The sequence below is a fragment of the Schistocerca cancellata genome, chromosome 7 (assembly GCF_023864275.1).
Source record: "Schistocerca cancellata isolate TAMUIC-IGC-003103 chromosome 7, iqSchCanc2.1, whole genome shotgun sequence".
In the NCBI taxonomy this organism is placed as follows: domain Eukaryota; kingdom Metazoa; phylum Arthropoda; class Insecta; order Orthoptera; family Acrididae; genus Schistocerca; species Schistocerca cancellata.
In genome coordinates, this window is record NC_064632.1 from 54968381 (window position 1) to 54990778 (window position 22398).

Genomic DNA, 22398 nt, shown 5'->3' on the forward strand with positions numbered 1-22398 from the left:
ACATCTACCCCAGTCAGTTCTGATCCGATTCGGTATATCCCATTGTCGTCAAGGTAGATGAAAACGTACTGGTCGCTCTCGAGGAGTTTTAATTAGTTAGTGATGTACCACGTAAATTTGCTCCTGCCACCGGTTGTTTCAGGCATCTTGAGTGGGTGAAATGAATCTTCTGCAGAACGATTGAAGTGCGCCACGATAGTTTTATAGACCGCAGTTATTAGGGTTCTGTTAATGAAAATTCTGAATTAATTGGTAACTCATGATATTGTTTTTTCCTTCCGTTCACACGTTCAGCAATGACTGATCTTCTGAATGGTGGTGGATTACTAGTGAGAACTGAGAACTGATAGCCAGCCAGTGCTTTATGACGTGGCGAATATACCCTGTGATGAGACGTATTGCTTTGGTTGAGCTGTGTGTCAGTTATTTTTGTGTGAGCTCTATTTAGCGATTGATTAAGGAGGAAAGATGTCCTCCTCAGGACTCTCAAGTTATTAAGAATGGATCCGCAATATCAATTTACCTAGTGAACATAGGTATAGGCATAAGCAGAGCAACAGCCAATTTTTACCCAAGTAGTATTATTCATTACTGCGACGATGCTGAATGGAGGCTTGTCCTCAGGTGCCGCGCGGCCGAGCCCTGCCGCTGCGCAGCGCGGTGGCGGGCAGCGGGGTGCCAGCAGGCCCTCCGCCGCCCCCGCGCGGTCGCGGACTGCTGGGGCCGCCCCCGCCTCCGCCACCGGGCGCAGTGCGTGGCCCTCCCGGCGGCCTCCGCAAGCCGGCGCCACCACTGCCGCCCCCACCGCCCCCGCAGGCTCTGCTGCCGCGCCCCACGCCCACCAAGACCAAGGTCCTCAGCATACTGGACCGCGCGCGCGCTGCCATGGAGGAGACTGGGTACGGCGGCGCAGGCGACGAGGAAAGGGCTGCCGCAGGGACCTTCTACGACACCGCCGCCTACGACTCGTACGCTGCTACGGGGTGAGTAGCCGACCAGCTCTCTGTTTGCTGTCTGAATGTGCAGTATACACTCGTCGGCTTTTTACCTATTCAGGTGGAACCAACAATTACGTAATTGTAGTGTTTTTGTTACGGCGTCTTTTGCAACTGCAATAAGTTTAGCTGTACTTCGAAGCAACGTCGGTGATCACCTAAAACCCCCATTTACACCATCGACTTCCATATCCCAATGAACTCTTCGAGACAGTGAGTCTACTGCCCCGCTCTTAACGTTTCATTCTGTACAGTCTCTCATCTGTCTCAAGTGGTTAGTATGTTTACACGCCAACGCTAAAATTGTATATGTGGTGAGAGCTGTCTGCTGTGCAGTTCGACAACTGACAGGTGAAAGTGAGGTTAAGACGGACTCTACTTTTTACAAAAAAACATTGAAATCTCGTAACAAAATGTAGGAACAAGCAATGATAATAGAGTTTGTTAATGACGAAATCAAAATTTGTCGCGGCTGTTCTTATCGAAGGTTGTGTCATAAATTGTGTACAGGCTTGATAATTCAAAGAGCAGAAATAGTGTTGTCCAGACAATTCAATACATATATGTACTTGCAAATCAACCAAACGGTATCTATAATTCAGTTAGTATCGCCTTTTTACTTTATCCTTCATATTTCGTTTTCTCGCTAATTGCCAAATAGCACCGAAAATTATGAGACCCGAGTTTCTCCCGGCGTATTCAGTGTTCAAATAACTTACGGGAGTCCAGCCGGTTAAAGTCGTCGACAACCGCCGATATTTCGACAGGAGCACGCCCTCCAATTTTCAAGGCGAAACTGCAGCAAGTAGGGCTGTGCAAGGTAATTTAAATTCTCAGTTTTCAGAGAAGTTCCGGGAATATATATATATATATATATATATATATATATATATATATATCGCGCGCACACACACACACACACACACACACACACACACTGGCGCCATCACAAACTATAGATGAACGACGTCAGAACTTATCGACATTGAAATCAGTAACCAAGGGTGTGGTAGCTGTCCTATTGTTCTGTGACAAGGGACAGAGCAGGAGTCCATGTCGAATTTAAACAAAAACTACCATCTCTATTTATAAGGTTACGTGGTAATTTAATTTTAGTTGCTTTATTAGCAACAGAGCTAGGCCAGTGCGTTGCCTGATGAGATTGGCGGCAGGAGAAATAATATAATGCACAGATTCGGCAAACGTTGCATTGATCACGACCCCTCAAAAAAACAAAAAAACAAAAAAAAAAGATTGTGCACATTACTGTCTTAATCCTCTGGTGCAAAGTTTATCCAAAATGCGCAAGCAACGATACGTTTCCTCCGCGAAGAGGTAAACAATGTGATAACTGTGTTTTCCCCGACGTATACTGTGTTAAGTAAATTAAAGGTGAAGAGGGGACAAGGGAAGGGAAAGGGATGGAACTGATGATGATACTAACTTTGTCGGGTTCAGCGGCGACAGTTGAAAAGTTTGCCGTGGGACTCGAACCCGGGATTTCCTAGTTATTTGCCACTTTCGTTAATCACAGTGCCACACGGACGCAGTGTTTATCACAAATGCCCGGACCATCTCGGCACGCTCCCCGGCCGAGTCACACTCCTACCTACGGTTACCTATCCGCAATTCTTCGACCGCCATACTAGATAATGGTCCTTTTAGGTTCCATAAAGGATGATCTTCGTTTCCGTAGGGCGGGTGTCTGCCGTATTCCTTGCCGTTCTGACATGTATGCTGGCCAGGACTGTGGATGACACGTGTACTGGGCATAAGCGGCACACTAGCTTTCAACAGCCGTGCACATCTGCCACTGGAGAACATTATCTTGACACCGGTCATCTATGGAAATGGAATACAACACGGAGATTCTGGCATGCACTTCATGCTGTTTGGATAGTGTTATTAAGGAAACTGTTGAAATTAAATTAGGAAGCAACCTTATCAATAGAGATGGTGGATTTTGTTTAAATTCTGCGTGGAATCCTGCTCTCTTCCTTGTCAAAAAACAGAGCGACAGAGTTTATGGTACCTCACCCGTTGATTATTAATTTCACTGTCGGTAACTTCTGACGTCGGTCGTATTTGGTTTATGGTGGCACTGGTCTTTATTCTCTCTCTCTCTCTCTCTCTCTCTCTCTCTCTCTCTCTCTCTTTCTCTCTCTCGTCATCTGGCTGAATTTTCATTAATTATTTGAAGCATCAAAAATTATTTTTTTTTTGTCAAATAAGTCTGACTTTTTCGCTTTTGGAATAAATTCCATTTCTTTATTAACGTTCTTATTTGTGCATGTCTCCGCTTTTTCTTCGTGGAAAAAAAATGTGTTTGCGCTTTTATAGGAGAACACTAGTAGGAAAGATTCTTATTGTGACATCCCGTGCAATCTTTCCAGTGTGTCACGAAAGCACAGCAAACAACGCAAGATAGATTAAGAGACGCGAAAGCACAAAATCCATTTCCATAACAAGAGTGAGGTTGACCAGAATAAGTTAACTTCTGACGTTAGCAGACACCGCCGTAGACCCCCACTATTGCGAATGCGCAGTGTGCAGCATACTCAGAAATTTAGAACTCCACACACGGTCTGCCTTTGGTTCACGGGGTCCCGGGTTCGATTCCTGACCGGGTTGGCGATTTTGTCTGCCCGGGGACTGGGTGTCTGTGTTTTCCTCATCATTTCATCATCATCATTCGTGACAGTGGCTGGATCGGACTGTGAAAGAAATAGGACCGTGTAAAAATTGTGACTTCGTCTGGGCGCTGACGACCACACAGTTGAGCGCCCCACAAACCATTCATCATTATTTCAGATTAAAATTCACTGACGTCGATTTGCAGTGGGATTGTGGAAAATAAACTTGCGTTCGAAGATGATTAAACGATCTGTTGACACATAGTCGGCACGGATTCAGGAAACATCGTACATTTGAAATGGAACAAGCGTCTGATTCTTCCGATATACGAGGTGCATTCAAGTTCTAAGGCCTCCGATTTTTTTTCTAATTAACTACTCACCCGAAATCGATGAAACTGGCGTTACTTCTCGACGTAATCGCCCTGCAGAGGTACACATTTTTCACAACCCTGACACCATTATTCCATGGCAGCGGCGAAGGCTTCTTTAGGAGTCTGTTTTGACCACTGGAAAATCGCTGAGGCAATAGCAGCACGGCTGGTGAATGTGCGGCCACGGAGAGTGTCTTTCATTGTTGGAAAAAGCCAAAAGTCACTAGGAGCCAGGTCAGGTGAGTGGGGAGCATGAGGAATTACTTCAAAGTTGTTATCACGAAGAAACTGTTGCGTAACGTTAGCTCGATGTCCGGGTGCGTTGTCTTGGTGAAACAGCACACGTGCAGCCCTTCCCGGACGTTTTTGTTGCAGTGCAGGAAGGAATTTGTTCTTCAAAACATTTTCGTAGGATGCACCTGTTACCGTAGTGCCCTTTGGAACGCAATGGGTAAAGATTATGCCCTCGCTGTCCCAGAACACCGTCATTTTTTCAGCACTGGCGGTTACCCGAAATTTTTTTGGTGGCGGTGAATCTGTGTGCTTCCATTGAGCTGACTGGCGCTTTGTTTCTGGATTGAAAAATGGCGTCCACATCTCATCCATTGTCACAACCGACGAAAAGAAAGTCCCATTCATGCTGTCGTTGCGCGTCAACATTGCTCGGCAACATGCCACACGGGCAGCCATGTGGTCGTCCGTCAGCATTCGTGGCACCCACCTGGATGACACTTTTCGCATTTTCAGGTCGTCATGCAGGATTGTGTGCACAGAACCCACAGAAATGCCAACTCTGGAGGCGATCTGTTCAACAGTCATTCGGCGATCCCCCAAAACAATTCTCTCCACTTTCTTGATCATGTCGTCAGACCGGCTTGTTTGAGCCCGAGGTTGTTTCGGTTTGTTGCCACACAATGTTCTGCCTTCATTAAACTGTCGCACCCACGAACGCACTTTCGACACATCCATAACTCCATCACCACATGTCTCCTTCAACTGTCGATTAATTTCAATTGGTTTCACACCGCGCAAATTCAGAAAACGAATGATTGCACGCTGTTCAAGTAAGGAAAACGTCGCCATTTTAAGTATTTAAAACAGTTCTTATTCTCGCCGCTGGCGGTAAAATTCCATCTGCCGTACGGTGCTGCCATCTCTGGGACGTATTGACAATGAACGCGGCCTCATTTTAAAACAATGCGCATGTTTCTATCTCTTTCCAGTCCGGAGAAAAAAATCGGTGGCCTTAGAACTTGAATGCACCTCGTAATGAATGCTATCGACAGGGGAACTAAAATTTTTATTCTTTACTTCTAGATTCGTAGAAGGCTTTTGATGCCGTTCCTCACAAGCGGCTCCAACAAAAATTGCGTGCCTAGGGAGTATCGTCTCAGTTGTGCGACTGGATACGTTATTTCATGTCAGAAAGGTTATAGTTCATAGTAGGTGACGAAGTGTCATTCAGAAAAATAGAGGCTTTATGTAGCGTTCCACAAGGTAGTGTATAGGCTCTCTGCTGTTCGTAATGTATACAGGTGAATCACCCAAAAAGTTGCACCGGAAATATTACGGAAATGGAAAATGCTAGTGATGTGCGGTTTTCACAGAGTGGGTTGGTAGTCACGGGCTTTTATTGTCAGCCAATTGATTATAATCTAATAAACTTAGAAAGTGTATATTTTTGTACTAATTAAATTTTTGAGTTGAACAGTGCCTGTTGACTTAAACAAACTAAAAGTAAAATAGATTAGAATGTTAGTGATGTTTGTTGCTGGATTCTATTGCGTATTTTGAAACTCTCCCTCACCGACTCTGGTACGATACCTGTAGTAGCAAACACTCACAAACAACACAAGTGCATAAACTTGTTACGCAGCTTCTGACCAATAACGAGACAACTGACCATTGTAAGTTGTGTTCAAAAAGACCACTGGCAGCGATAACATACGTTTCCAGTCTGGTTTGAAACGTCTGCCGCACACGTGGTAGCATTTCAGCGGAGACGTTCGAGGAGGCTGCAGTAATACGTCGTTGCATATCATCGGGTAGTGTTGGTATGTCCCTGTAGACACAGCCTTTCAGATTTCCCTACAGAAGAAAGGCATCCAGGGGATGGGCCGGCTAAAATACAGGTTCAATACGTTCAGTCCAACGGTTTGAAAACAATTCGTGAAGACATGCTTTAGTACTTCGTGCACTATGGGCTGGGCAGCCACCATGTTGGTACCTCTCCAGAGGAACGTCTTATATCATGGTTTGTTAGGAATCTACAGTACTTGGGCGCGTTCAGACTTCCGTCTATGAAAAACTGGCCTGTGAACTGGTGGTTTAGTGTCCCAAACCACACGTTAACCCTCCATGGACGCTACGTCCCATCTGACGAAGCGAACCGGGGCGCTCAGCAGACAAGCAGTGCACGTTCCGGCGATTTACCTGCCCATAATTGGTAAATGTATCTTCATCACTAAATAAGATACATGATTCATCTGGAGAACCATGTCTTAATGCCTGTTAACACGATTCTCATAATCGTTTCCTTGCAGCTCTTGATGGAGAGAGATGTGATGGGGGATGGAACCTATGTCAATGGAGAATGCATAGGATACGTGCCTGACTCTACTTCCTCGTGCAATTGCATGGAAGCTAATGTGCATGAACTGCAACAGCAACAACAACATAAAGTTCTTCTCTTCTGTCGTCACTTTCTTCCTTCTGTTACAATGTCTATGTGATACACTACCACTTTCACGTAATTCGTTGAAGAGTTTGATACATAATTGCCAAGATAGTTGACGTCTATTGGGATATCTCGCCACATACATCCTACAAGAACGAATTGTATTCTTTCTACACTCTCCGTACTCCATGAGCATGTCGACTTTTTCTGCGTTGGTAAATCCTATCGTCCACTCACGACCTATTGCCAGGACTGTCACACGCTGACTGATACGCAGCTCGCCATGCACTCAAGGACCACACTAGCACACTGTTAGCAAGCATAGCAACATCATACCGAACAACTATGCAGGTTGAATGGCTCAAAGAATCGTTGGTGTGGAAACTTTACAAAATCCGATATCTCATTAACGTCGCGCTATAGAACCCTCCAGCAAGCACCAAAGACATTCTAATTTACCCTACTTTTCAATTGGCATTTTCCATTTAAACAAGTGTATGTTTGCACAAAAATACACTTTCTAAGTATTATTACAGTCGGTTTATGGCTAACAGTACGCACCCCTGACTACCAATCCATTCTGCGAAATGCGATCAATAAAATTTTCATATTAACAGAATCTTCCGTCGGTTCTTGGTAGAACAACGTTATAATAAATGAAAAGCACCAGTTTTCTCTTGTTCTACAATATTACTTTTTATTGCTAACCGGTTTTTGGCTTACAAGGCCATCTTCAGACATTTACAATACTCAGTAAATGTCTGAAGATGGCCTTGTAAGCCGAAAACCGGTTAGCAATAAAAAGTAATATTGTAGAACAAAAGCAAACTGGTGCTTTTCATTTATAATAAAATTTTCCATTCCGCAAAATGTACGGTGCAAATTTTAGGCAATTCACCCTCTATAAACAGATTTAGGAGACAATCTGAGCAGCCCTCTTAGACTGTTTGCAGATGATACTGTCATTTACCGTTAAGTAAATTCATAAGAAGATCAAAACCAGTTGAAAAATGGTAGGGAAAGATTTGTATGGCGCTAAAAGTGGCAGTTGGCTAAAAATAATAAAGTGCGAGATCCTCTACGTGAGTACAACCAGGAATCCGTTAAATTTCGGTAATACAAGAAAGCACACAGATCTTAACGCTGTCAATTCAACCAAATACCTAGGGCTAACAATCACAAACAGTTACGAATGATCTTACAGACAATGATGTGGAGAAGGCGAATCGGACTGCGTATCATTGTACTTGGAAGACGTAACAGATCATCTAAAGATAGTGCCTACACTACACTTGTTCGCCTTTTTCGGAGTATTGCTGCACGATATAGAATCCTTACCAGATGGATTGACGGAAGATTTGCCACAGCAGTCATTAAAACAAAGTCATTTTTTTTTTGTTGCGTCGAGATATTTTCAAGAAATTTCACCAACTTCCTTCTCCGAGCATTTGAGTGCGTAGACGTATCACGGCACTGCGCTGAACAGGTGTTTGAATGTGTGCAGAGGCAGTTGAATTTAGTGAAACTAAACGTCAAATTATTTTTCTGTATGGGTCCCCTAACACTAACTTCAGAGCATTTTTGCTCAAGCTAGAGAGGGTTCTTGGTTCACTTTATAGGAAGTACCAAGCAGACTGCGTTTTTTTCAACCAGAGGGGAGATTGAATCATTAATTAAATCACTGAAGACTAAAAAGACTCTCATGGATATGATGGAGTGGCTAGCAGAATATTAAAGCAGTGTGCTGCACATGTTAGTCCTGTACTGAGTCATGTTTGTAATTTTTCCTTTAAGAATGCGCAGTTTCCTGAACGACTAGAGTGCTCAGTAGTAAAGCCGCTTTATAAAAAGAGAGAAAAGGATAATACAGACAAATTTTAGACCTATTTCTATGCCATCAGTGCTAATGTTATTGAAAATACAGTGTGTGTAAGCATAATTTTACGAGTATTTCACATAGTTTGCTATCAAATGTACAGTTCAGTTTTAGAAGTAGTTTGAGAACTCAAAATGCTGTGTTCTTTTTTCTCTGTGGGGTACTGGATGGATTAAATAAAAGGTTTCGAAAGCTAGGCATATTTTTTGTTTTAGCTATAGCCTTTGATTTTGTTGACCAGAAAATATTGCTGCAGAAGTTGGACCATTACGGAACGCGGGGAATAGCTCACAACTGATTCACACCTTAGTTTAACGACGGACAGCAGGTGGTCATCATCCACAGTGTTGAGAACGACGATGATGTGGGGTGTGAGTGGGGCATGGTCAAATAGGGGGTGCCCCAGGGATCACTGTTTCGGCCACTTCTGATCCTTATTTATATAAATGATATGCCTTCTAGTATTACAGGTGGTTCTAAAATATTTCTGTTTGTTGATGACACTAGCTTGGTAGTAGAGTATGTTGTGTGCAACATTGGCACTGTTTCAATTAGTGCAGGTCGTGGCTGGTAGAAAATAATCTGACGCTAAATCACAGTAAGACTCAGTTTTTACAGTTTCTAACACACAATTCAACAAGACCCGACGGTTTTATTTCACAGAATGGGCATATGATTAGTGAAACTGAACAGTTCAAACTTCTCGGTGTTTAGATATATAGTAAACTGTCGTGGAAAGCCCGGAGTAAGTGGTAGTTCGATTCGAAAAGTAGTCTACTTTGCTTATTTTCATTCGCTTATGGCGTATGGTATTATATGGTGGGGTAACTTTTTCTATTCTGAAGGGATATTTTTGGCTCATAAACGGGCAGTTTGGGCAATTAGTGATGTAAGTTCGCGAACCTCTTGTAGACTCCTGTTCATTACTCTGGGTATTCTGACATTGGCCTCTCACTGTAACAATATCAGGTTATTCCCAGGAATTAGCAGCTTTCACTCCGTTAATACCTGGCAGAAATCCAATCTGCATTTGGATCGCACTTGCTTGACTCCTATACAGAAAGGTGTACAATATACTGCTGCATCTATTTTCCGTAAGCTACAACAAGAATTCAGAAATCTTAACATTAATCCTCTCGCTTTCAAATCGAAACTGAAGAGTTTCCTCATGGGTCAATCGTATTCTGTCGAGGAGTTCCTTGAAAAATTAAGCTGATACCTGTGTTACATTGTTGATAGCGTTTACGTAAGCCTATGACTTGCCTTTTTTGGGTTCATAAACAACATTTTATTTTATCTGTTATTACCTTTACGTTGTAATTTCATGTACTGTCATGTTCATGACCTTGGAGATTTGCTCGTCGATTTAGCCCTACGGCACTAGACGTGTAAAATAAAGTAAGACAAATTAGATCTCGCACGGAAAGATTTAAGTGTTCATTTTTCCCGCGCGATTTTAGAGAGTGGAGCGGTTGAGAAAAAGTTTGTCGGTGGTTCGATCAATCCTCCGTCTGGCAATTACTTGTGAATTTCAGAGTAGTCATGTAGATGTAGATGAATTTTCGCTTCGTAGGAAGTACGGAAAGAAATCTTTATTCGGTGACATAGAGTAAACTAGATTTAAAATATCAGCTGTACAGTAGGTGATACTGACATGAACAATAAACTGTTTTTAAGGTATACGTTCTTATTGAAACACTTTTTGGGTATATGATTACCACAGTACCAACTAAAATTTATTCTAATCCGACATGTACGAATTTACTTACAGTTGAATAAAAGGAAACCCAGTGATGATGGTGTAACATAAATGAAACGTCTGTGGTCAGAGGTAGAAAACAAGAAATTTGTATTTTCAAGACAGGAACCACGGAACCTATTTCTTTTGCCAAATTTTTACTTTGCTGTATTGGCACTAGTCTTCACTCATAGCTCTGGTAATGTTCTCCTATACGCTGGAACGTTGTAAGAAGATTGCAAATAAAAGTACTGCAGAGCGAAAATTAAGCGTAACAAATATTTTCGATCCAGTTCAACTATGACAAAAAGTAATTGTGACTGGCCACTGGCGATGCTCAGAAGTAAAATACAAAGCTTTTCGTGGAGACAAATGTCAACACTGTTTGCGGACTTACCATCAAAAAAAGGGTAGTGTTTCTTGCTTGTGATCATCAACAGCACCGAAATTCATGGAGACACATTTTGCGGAATCAAGAAAAGAAGCTAGTTTCGAAGTTTGTAGGCACTTTTCCACTAATCAGAGGAGATAATGGCGAAATGGGACTGTTGTTCCTTCGATAACATCTTAATGCCAGGAAACATTTCGATTATAATAGCTGCTATGTATTTATCACTTCTTTTGAACCTGTAACTACCTCAGCTGGAGACGTGAGCGTTCGATACATTAGTCAGGACGTATCGTGTGTTCAAGAAGCTCTTGGCTTAGCTCAGTGAGTTAGAACATCAGGCAATTTCAGATCCTCCAGGGATAAACGAGCAAACTTTGAGACGTGAAAGTTTGGATAATTCCGGTGAAAACATCACACCGAGTATTACTAAATTTCTGTTAGTCTCTTTAAGGGCTTGCAGTTGTTTGAATGCGTATCATACAGAAGTGTACTGTTTCCGTGCTGTAGGCATAGGTTGTTGTTGTTGTGGTCTTCAGTCCTGAGACTGGTTTGATGCAGCTCTCCATGCTACTCTATCCTGTGCAAGCTTCTTTATCTCCCAGTACCTACTGCAACCTACATCCTTCTGAATCTGCTTAGAGGCATAGGTACAAACATGTAAAAATAATTGATTACACGTTCCATGGCTGCCATCTGAAGAGGCGATACTATTTCATTGTTACAGTTAATACATTCCTGACCGATTAACTGATATGTGCAGTATTAACTACGGTTCTGATAGTGCAAAATTATACTTACCAGAAGTAAACGAGACATGAGTTCTACAGCGTAGTATGTGAATGATAAGAACGTAAGCTACACAAAATGAGAAGTATCATATCGTTACTACAAATTATAAAACTATGTAACAGGAATGTGGACACACGTTGTATAAACACGTGCTCTGTTCCCAAATGTTGCGATGTATAGCAGAACCTTACAAATCCGTCCTCTACGGGATCGGGAGCGCGGTCGGGACCCAGAAAGGCTGAATTATCAGAGAAACTTTTTTTTTTTTTTTTAACGCGCAGCATGACAATACAGTACAGTAAAACTTTTGTTTTCAACTGGAAATACTGTTCCATCTTAAAACGAAAAGAAAACGTCGACGCATTAAAGTATTACACGAAATTGTAATGTAAAGTAATGCCTGTACTTTAAAATACGTCTGTATCGTACAGTAACGTACTGTTACTGTGAGTAAAAGTTTAACAACTGTACGCTCCTTATTACAGTACTGCATTGATACACAACTGACTTGCACTGGCCCGCTATGTTTGAAACGTCAGGCCACATTGTGAAAAACGTTATTTTCTTAAGCAGGACGAAAATATTCTTTAATGTTCTTTTTCTGATCAGATTACAACCTTCATTTTGTCACGATGTGCCGCCGTTTCCTAATCCACTGTTCGATGTATTGAAGAGTTATATCAAATGAATTTTTAGCATCTATACGTATTACTCGAACCATAGGTTCATTGTCTTCGTTGTCTTCATCTTCTTTCTTGTTCTCTGTGTTGCAGTTACAGCGTCAGTGATTTTGTTATCAGTTAACTCTTGTTATATCGTACGGTGAACGTCAGGTTGTATTGATGCACTTACGTCTCCGGGCTTAAAGTGCGGTTGTAAAGTTGCAAATCCAAAATCAGTGGAGTGTTCATTCCTTAACTTTCATCGACTGTTGCTTGGACTGTTTCGTCATGATTCACTTCACTCGTTTCTTTTGACGTTTCATCTTTATATTTATTCGTTCTTGGCCACAGTTTGCACCAAGATTTTTCGAACGTTGATGCCGTCAATTCTTCCCAAGCTTCGATAGTTGTATACATTAAATATTTCGTATTTTTTTTATTTCATCCCTTGAAACAAGCTGCTGCATTTTTGTGTCCGCTGTAAAATTGATCCAATGTATTTTCGACGTCATCGCCTCTTCGGCCACACAGTGCTCCCCTGGGCCAAGGGTTGGATTCTGCATATTACGTTGGTAGGAAGAAATGAAGTATTTATTCTACTTTTCTCCAAGTCCATATAGAGAGGGAAGTTACTTAGCCAAGTATCAGTATAGTATAGCTCTCTCTCTCTCTCTCTCTCTCTCTCTCTCTCTCTCTCTCTCTCTCTCTCTCTCTGCACCGTGAGTGGTACTATAGGTATCAATAGTAATTGTGTCTTTGACAAGTTTTGTACCAGTTACAGACTCATTCTGTGCAACAAGAGTTCTTGTAGGGAGCGTTTTGTAGTTTGGCTTAAACTCATCGATGTGTACTCTTAATGAAAGACGAGCTTAAGCTCTTCAATTAAGTTTTCAGATTTCTAAACAGATTTATTGGCAGCCGTTTAGTTAGCAGACAGCTTCACGCAGAAGACACAGGGTGACAGTTATTGAACTATATGAAATAAAATCGTCATAACTTCTGAACGGTTTGCGTTAGAACATTCAGACTGCATGGTTGGCCGCTGGGCATGATGGGAATTAGTATGCGCATGCAGTTTGGCTTTTTGACGAAGCCCACTTCCATTTGGATAGATCTGTGAGTAAGCAAAATTGGTGCATTTGGGTGACTGAGAATCCGCATTTCGCGATCGAGAAGTGTCTTCACCCTCAACGGGTGACTGCGTGTTGTGCAGTGTCAAGTCACGGAATAATCGGTGCGATATTCCTTGATGCCCCTGTGACTACCGAACGGTACGTGAAGATTTTGGAAGATGATTTCATCCCCATTACGGTCCTGATTTCGACAAGGTGTGGTTCATGTAGGACGGAGCTCGACCCTATCGAAGCAGGCGAGTGTTTGATGTCCCGGAGGAGTACTTTCGGGACCGCATTCTGGCTCTGGGATACCCAGAGGCTACTGGCATTGTCCTAGATTGGTCGCCATGTTCTCCGGATCTGAACACATGCGACTCCTTGTTATGGGGCTATGTTAAAGACAAGGTGTACAGCAATAACCCAAAACCATTGCTGAGCTGAAAGCAGCATTGATGTTCTGACACTTATGCGGGTCATGCAGAATTTCGCTATTCGTCTGCGCGACGCATCGCCAATGATGGCAAGCATATCGAATATGTCATAACCTAAATCCGAAATCCACAGTGAAGTTTACATGTTGAATAACAATGTACTCGCCGTAGTTTGTGACTAATTTCCTTTTTTCCATATGGTTCAATAACTGTCACCCTGTGTTACAGTTCAATAGTTCACCCTCTGGTATAGTATAGTAACTGTCACCCTGTGATTGCATTTCTAATGCCGTCTCGTTTTTTTTTTTTTTTTTTCCACTGATGTAGCCAGCCTTCACTTGCTTAAACTTTTCATTCTCATTGTCTGCATCTAATTTTTTACTCAAAATCAGCCCATTTTCTTTCATGATTGGTTCAGACAGCGGAGTTCTTTTCTTCTCTCCTGCTCAAACCACATTCACAAGAATTTCACTTCTAGGGTTCTTCAAAGTCTTGCATACTTTAAATGCTTTCTCATCATCAGTGTTCACTGGATATCTTTCAAGAGTTTTCTTATATTTTCTCTGTCTTAAGCAGTGTTGTTAATGTCAACCTCTGCCTCACAATGTTTTGAAGGGACTCGCCTTTATTTAACCTTTCAGAGATATTCAGTTTCGCCGCTAAAGACAGCGTCACATGTTTGCGTTTAGTTGATGGCTTAATTTAGTTTCACACACTTCGGTATGTAAGAACAACACAGTCACTAATTTATAAAAGAAATTCATGCACACTAGTAGTCATTAAGCGAGATAGAAACAAGCTAATTCGTACTAAAACTGATCGAACTACAGCACCTCTCAACGGTCAGCTGGCTACTGAGCCATATCGGAAGCGATGAGTCATCGACTGACTTACCTGGCGGCTCTTGTACGTAAACAAATACCGGAAACGGGATGGCCGGACTAACGGGAAGTTGGACCGTCCGATGTCGGTTTTTGCAAGGTTTTACTGTACATGGGTTTGACACTGTAAAGAATGGAAACAGTGTAGGTGACGGTAAATTAACAGATGACCACTTCCTGTGTACCGTAAACGTAAACACCCGTCAGGGCTTAGGCTTCAGACTGGCCGAGACATGCGATCGACATGCAGCCAATACCTCCAGCATCATTGCCAGTAAATGATTCTTGATGGTGATGATGTTGCTGCTTACTTATTGAAGCGGCTTATCATTTATCTCACGAGACTGAGTGGACCCTGTTCCAGACTTTACTAACTCAGAAGATTGAACACAGGTCTTTCCGCTCCGAAGACAGTGACGCTAATTACTTCTCCTGTTTTATTGTCCGTTTATTTTTGCCGATTTTATTAAAAAATGCCATCACCAAGTTCAGCATGTTTTACAAGTCCTTTATTCAGACTTTATGCTGTTAAACTGAACCTGGATTTACGGTTTTCCTTAACATGGGAATAACATTCATAAACGGGCAAGCAGTTCTTCTCGTGTTGGAATTTTTGTACCTAGTTGAACACCACCACCACCACCAACAACAACAACAACAGAGTGAAAGGAGGGCAGCCGACTCCAGTGGCCATGCAGCAATACATCAAGACTTTCCTGTTTCCCTGATATAATCTTCTGCCTACGAGAAAAACAAAAAGACTTGGAGTTACCTCAAAACTCTTGAAAAGAATTTGTAAAGTGAGACTCACAACATAAAACTTCGTTGTTTCCATTCCTGGCTTCGTAGGAGCGGTATCTTGGAAATCATAGAGTGAAGAGCGTATTTCTGTATTATGAGTTTCTCTAAGGATGGTCCATACTGTCACTTCAGACTTTTTCCTTCCATAATGACTGTGTTTCTATACGATTTGCAGGGGATGGACAAAAATGAGGAAACGCTGCGAGAAATGCACGCCTGAACAGAAATGCAGGTTTCACTATTTTATTTGAACACGAACGGCACTTAGGCTATGTCCTCAATACGTAGCAACCGTCAGTCGTTGGCAGAACAGTGTTCTGCGTAGTTGTGAGTGCAGTATGTCGGAGCTCAGTGCATTCGTACATGGGAAAATGGTTGATGCTAATATGTTGGGTGCTTTCATAACCAAGATAGCTGAAGGGTTTCGTGTTTCGGAAGATACCGTATCGAAGATTTGTACTGCAGATAGCGAAATCGGGAAAGCAGCACCCGCTAAGTCACAATGCAGACGAATTGTGTATTGAATAAGTGACAAACCATCATTGAAGAGAATGGTGACGAAAAATAAGAGGACGGTAATTTAAAAAATCATTGCAGAATAGAATGTCCCACTCGCTAACATTGTTAGCTCGAAAACAACACGAAGTGACCTCTAGAGGCAGGGAACTGCAGCTCGAACTGGAATTTCAAAGCGACTCATCAGTGATGCAAGTGCCCGTGGTACCGAAGCCTTAAAACCTTGCCTATGGAGCAATGAAAGAATGTCATGTGCTTGGATGAGTCTTATTTCGCAGCGTTTTCAGCTTTGGCCGAGTTTACGTCACAAGAACGAAACATGGTGAGGAATCGGTGATGATTTGGGCTGCAATATCGTGGTATTCCGTGGGCTCCGTGGTTACTCTGCAAGACCGCATTACTGCCAACGATTACGTGACCGTTTTGACTGATCAGACCGATCCCATGATACAATGTTTGTACCCCAATCGTGATACTGTGTTCCAAGACGATAAGGCCTATGTTCGCACAGCTCACATCGTCCACGACTGGTTTTGTGAGCACGAGGATAACTGTAGCAGTGTTATTGAGTCTTTTTGGTCTGTTATGTGATTGTTATGCACCTCCATCACCGTTACCGTAACTTGACGCTGTTTTACAGGAAAAATGCTATAAGATTCCCTTGAAAGCATAAAACAGGTTATTTAACTATTCCGAGATGACTGCAAGCTGTCTTGAATGCCGGCGGTTTCCCTATACCGTGTTGGTGATTCCATATTTTTGTCCACCCCTCTACCCTAACCTACTCTACTCTTGCCCCAAAAACCTGCCCACATCTACAGATAGACGTTTCTTCGCGTGCGAGGTTGTGGTTGATGCACAGTTTTGGTTTTGAATTTATAACTCTGACAACATCAAAACACCAAGAACGAATTTTTGCGGTAATGTCATTTCGTGTACACGAAATTACGAGATGAAATGCCAAATTAATGTGACATCGCGAAAATGAAAATTACCTACTTTCTGAAGTTGCAGAAACATTTACTGCCACATACCGTATTCGTTACATCGCCATAATGTTGCAATCACGAACTTGAATAAATCATTTTTGGGTGCTACAATAATGTGAGTGACGTCTAGAGTAATCGTGCATGCAGCATTATATTTACGGTGCGTATGCTAATATTATCGGGCTATTAGGCTTGACATTGAGACATCGTTAAAATTGACGAAACTGTCTTATGTGTATAATCTGAGATCGGGGCAGTAGAGTATTTAATCTTATTATTCATTCGTGAATTAAGTGCTAGAGGAGCTATTGACGATAGGTTATATCCTAGTTACATTACAGGACAACCCTTACAACGTTACTTTCCGTAATACTTACTATCACAATGCGTTCCTAAGACTAATGACTTACTAGTTAACACATGATTCTCTGTTAATTTAGGTCCGACATAACTACATTTTGTCTACTGAATGATTTATCTCGAAGCACCGTCGTGGGATAAGGTGAAGTGATTGTGACAATTTAATTGTGGAGAGACAGAATTTTGATGGATATATAAACATAACTTTTAAGTCTGTGGCTGCTTGTAGTTTTATTTTATTTGACAGTTCTTATTATGAAGGATCACTGACTGGTCCCGTGGTCCAGTAGTTGGCGACGCTCGACCATCGTCAAGATGCTAGCTCTGATTCCTGGCGAATATCTCGAAAGTTTCTGGGCTTGAAAGAGCTGTAATGGGGCAAACATTGCGTCGTTTGATCAAATGAGAAGCAGTATAGACCTGTAAGTCAGTGAATTGCGACAAACCAAAATTCTTACACCATCATGTGTGTCATGCGTCATTTACAGCCACTTCATTATAAATTTTGGGAACATCTGATGTTTTACACCTATTATCTGATCAGATATATTGAACTTAATGTAGGTGAAGAGATGGATAGCGTACGTTTACATGACGTTATAGCACAGGACGTCGAAGGCACGGCGCGACTACCCCTAATGAAACAGAGGCGGAACGGTAGAGGGAATCAGGAAGGAGAACTGAAGAGGGAAGATAAAGTTCAGTGTACTGAATAAGGCGAAATCCTCGTGGTTTTGAGGTTTTCGGAAAATCTGCTATTAGAGAGTCGAATTGCTGTTTTTGGAGCAAGAGCTTGTACTGGCGCGTAAGTGCTTCATATAATTTCGTGATATGTTATGAAACTTTGACATAAGTGCTGACGGCCAGTGTGTTACCTGAAGACAGTTTCTGTTTGTACACTGAATTTTAGACAGTGAAGCAGCAGGGTAGGGTTCTACGTGAACAAAGTGAAACCATTAATGGTGATGTCACCGTATCAATAAATCTCTGCTGCACTACCTATTCTTCGGCAGCATATGTTTCTATGGCAAGAGACCATGCCAACTTCCACGTTTACATTAGTGTCCCGAAAAGACCCGAGGTGAAGTGTTACAAGTAGAAACGAGTGTCCCAATTAACATCGCATGTTATACAGGGGGAGCAGAAACGAATTTTCTGTATGACCCTTAGAGGAGATAAACATAATCCTCTTTTCATAGTTGGGAATAGTGCAAGAGTCGTGCCTTTATCGTTGCAAGTACTAATTCGAAATTAATTCCCGTCGTGTACCTGACCTTATTTCCTTTCCTGTTGGTTCTAAAGATAGCACCTGAAATCGTTGCTTTGTAGGAGTATGTAACTGACGGGGGTTAGACGTAAGGACGACACAGTAGTGCCCCAAGTTACTGTCCGTTCGACTGTTGAGTCGGCGTTAACGGTGTCTTGTACCTTCTACTCTGAAAGATGCTTTGGCGGGGGCCTGAAGTAAATACCAAAATATAGGAGCGCAACTCGGTGACTAGGCCTGAATAAAGTATTTTTTCATTCCAACCATCAGCATGGGAATCGAGCGCCACAGAAACACTCCAATGTAGCTAATTTGAATCCTGATAATAGGGTCTTTCAGAACTTCTGTGGACGTCTCCTAATAAAAAGGTAACATGAGAATGGTCTCGCTATTCCAAACATTACTGCTGATGCACTTCATTAATCAAAATTGTTTTATTGCTACCGCTTTGCGTGGATTGTTCCAATAGTAACCAATCTTCTCAACTTGTTTGCTTCAACACTCAGATGCACTAGGATGTAACCTCATTGAGGAGGCACGTCATACACTTCGATCTCCCCCAACTGCCCGTGATGCAAGTAGCACAGAGAGATTACGGTCCGCCCCAAAAGTTTCGAGAATGACTCTCAGTTCCAAGGAAGACTCTCAGTTAGTCTCACCTGTTCTCAGAAGTTTCGACGAAGCTAGTAACATTGGTGGAAGGGCGTTCTTTGCCGAGCTAATACTCGGTGTCTAGATAGACACTTTCAGCCATGGAGTTGAAAACGACTATTTCGAAGTATGAGTGAAGATCAGTGACATAAGTTATTGCGTTTACCATTTGGAGATTCCGTGCGACGCTTCACCAAATCCAAGAAGAATGTAACATTTTTTAAGGAGAAACTGGATCCATGCAGCACGCAGCAGAAACCCGAAGAAAAGTCCTTTCTTGGTTGGAGAGTGACTAGAGAATACAGCCATAGTGAAGCTAAAATAAATTCTTGGATGAGGGCCTGAAAGCCACTCGTGTTGACCGGCCGCCGTGTCGTCCTCTGCCATGTGCTGTCATGCAGATGTGCATGGGGTCAGTACACAGCTCTCCCAGCCGTTCACACCTTGGAGTCTCTACCTGTCAGTCTGGTAGCTCCCTAGTTGGCATCACCATGTCGAGTGTACTCCTTGCCAGTCCTCCCGCCAAGGGAAAATCTGTTGCAGTGTCGGGAATTGAACGCGGGTCTTCCACAAGCGAGTCAGACGCGTTGACCACACGGCTGCTGAGGCAGACTTCTTAGCCATATGTTGCATCATATTCATTGTGCTTTTTGGAATTAAATAACTGTATTAAGATTTTTCGGCATTTATTCTGACTTGGGAAAATTGATATCCAGTATTCTAGCAGTATCGACGAAAGATCCGTACCCAAAGACTGGAAAGTTGCACAGGTCACACCAGTATTCAAGAAAGGTAGTAGGAGTAATCCACCAAACTACAGGCCCGTATCATTGACGTCGATATGCAGCAGAATTTTGGAACATAGTGTTCGAACATTATGAATTACGTAAAAGAAGACGGATTTAGAAAACAATGTTTTTGTGAAACAAATCTAGCTCTTTACTCGCACGAAGTGTTACGTGCTATTGACAAGGGATTTCAGATTGATTTCTGGAAGGCTTTTGACGCTGTACCACAAAAGCGGCTTATAGTGAAATTGCGTGCTTATGGAATACCGTCTCAGTTATGTGACTGGATTCGTGATTTCCTGTCAGAGAGGTTACTGTTCGTAGTAATCGACGGAAAGTCATTGAGTAAAACTTGAGATGATTTGTGGCGTTCCCCAAGGTAGTGTTACAGGACCTTCGATGTTCCTTATCTATATAAACGATATGGGAGACTATTTGAGCTGCCTTCTTAGGTTGTTTGCAGATGAAGCTGTCGTTTATCGACTAGGAATGCCATCAGAAGATCAAAACAAATTACAAAGCGATTTAGAAAAGATATCCGTATGGTGCGAAAATTGGCAGTTTACCCTAAATAACGAAAAGTGTGGGGTCATCCACATGAGTGCTAAAAGGAATCCGTTAAAATTCGGTTACACGATAAATCAGTAAGTCTAAAGGCCGTACATTCAACTAAATACCAAGGAATTAGTTACGAACAACTTAAATTGGAAAGAACACACAGAAAATGTTCTGGGGAAGGCCAACCAAAGACTGCGTTTTATTGGCAGAATACTTCGAAAATGTAACAGATTTACTAAGGAGACTGACTACACTACGCTTGTCTGTCCTCTTTTTAGAATACTGTTGCACCTTGTGGAATCCCTACCAGACAGGTTTGATAGATTACATCGAGAGAGTTCAAAGAAGGGCAGCACGTTTTGTATTATCGCGAAATAGGGGAGAGTGTGTTACTGAAATGATACAGGATTTGGGATGGACATCATTATAACAAATCTGTTTTTCGTTGCGGAGGAATCTTCTCACGAAATTACAATCACCAACTTTCTCCTCTGAATGCGAAAATATTTCGTTGACGCCGACCTACATAGGGAGAAACGATCACCATAATAAAATAAGGGAAAACAGAGCTCGCACGGAAAGATATACGTGTTCGTTTTTCCCGCGAGCTATACGAGATTGGTGTAACAGAGAATTGTGAAGGTGGTTCGATGAGCCCTCTGCCAGTCACTTAAATATGATTTGCAGAGTATAGATGTAGATGTAGAGCTGGTGAGTAGATGTGTGTTTTTTAATTTGACTCAGCGGCAAGCTTCAAAACTGTTATGTGTCGACAGAAGTGCCGACACAGTGTTATTTAGAATGGCCGAATAGGCACGCTATCAGCTCCCCCAGAAGATCGTAAAGTCTGAAACAGGATACTTCATAAATGCTATAAAGAAAAGAACGGAGCGTCTCATATACTTAACTTTATTCTCTTGTGTGGTATACTTCATTTATGATGAATACAAGTAAGACTCTCTCCAGATATGATTAACTGCGCCTTGCTAGGTCGTAGCTATGGACTTAGCTGAAGGCTATTCTAACTGTCTCTCGGCAAATGAGAGGAAGGCTTCGTACGTCTAGTCGCTAGCAATGTCGTCCGTACAACTGGGCGAGTGCTAGTCCGTCTTTCTAGACCTGCCATGTGGTGGCGCTAGGTCTGCAAGTACTGATGGCGGCGACACGCGGGTCCGACACGTACTAATGGACCGCGGCCGATTTAAGCTACCACCTAGCAAGTGTGGTGTCTGGCGGTGACACCACAAAAACTATGCATCTTGATCTTCTTTTCTGTCCCATCAAAAGTAAAGCACTATGAATGTGGCGAAAAGACTGGTAGGAAATTTCTTTAGTGCAAGTGGACATACCGCTATAGTTTCACTTGAAGTAGGTAAGACAGTAATAGCTTGTGGGCTATGTTACACCGCTGAAACCTCGAGTCTTATAAGGGAAGGCAGGTGGCGGTTGGAGACATTTGGAGTATGCATGTGGTGGAGAATGAAGAAGAAGAAAAAAGTTTTGACAGAGTGATACCGTGGAAGTTGGAGAAGGAAGACATTGTTGGATGTAAGTGAACATAAAATAAAAAGTGGACTGGGTGTCTACTGAGAAAGCATGAAGAAAATTTCATAACAATTTGAAAGATATTTGGACGGGAAGAGAAGGCTACGTCTGAAGAGGACTCATATCCTGGATGATCTACTTAATGGATATAAATATAACAATAGAAGGAAGCGATTGACCATAAAAGTAGAGACATGGACTTGCTCACAGTACAGAAAAACTACTACGACGATGATGACGACCATGATTTCCTAAGTTTTCGATTCAGTTGTGGAACTATGATCCAAGGCGAATTTAAGCGGAGTGTTGTTACATGAGTACACCACGTCTGGGGCCCTAGACGACCAAATACAAGTATTTT

General features: G+C 42.3%; 1 protein-coding gene across 3 annotated transcripts in view; it reads left to right on the forward strand.

Annotated features, from left to right (window-relative positions):
* The window catches only part of LOC126091847 (KH domain-containing, RNA-binding, signal transduction-associated protein 2-like), a 537235-nt gene that overhangs the window by 485188 nt on the left and 29649 nt on the right, over positions 1–22398 (forward strand). For all 3 annotated transcript variants that reach the window (XR_007521268.1, XM_049907106.1, XM_049907107.1), the window contains exon 5: positions 625–983. Coding sequence is in view for 2 of the 3 variants with exons in the window: in XM_049907106.1 (XP_049763063.1) it covers positions 625–983 (359 nt within the window). In the remaining variant the exon portion in view is untranslated. The remainder of the gene's footprint in view (positions 1–624; positions 984–22398) is intronic.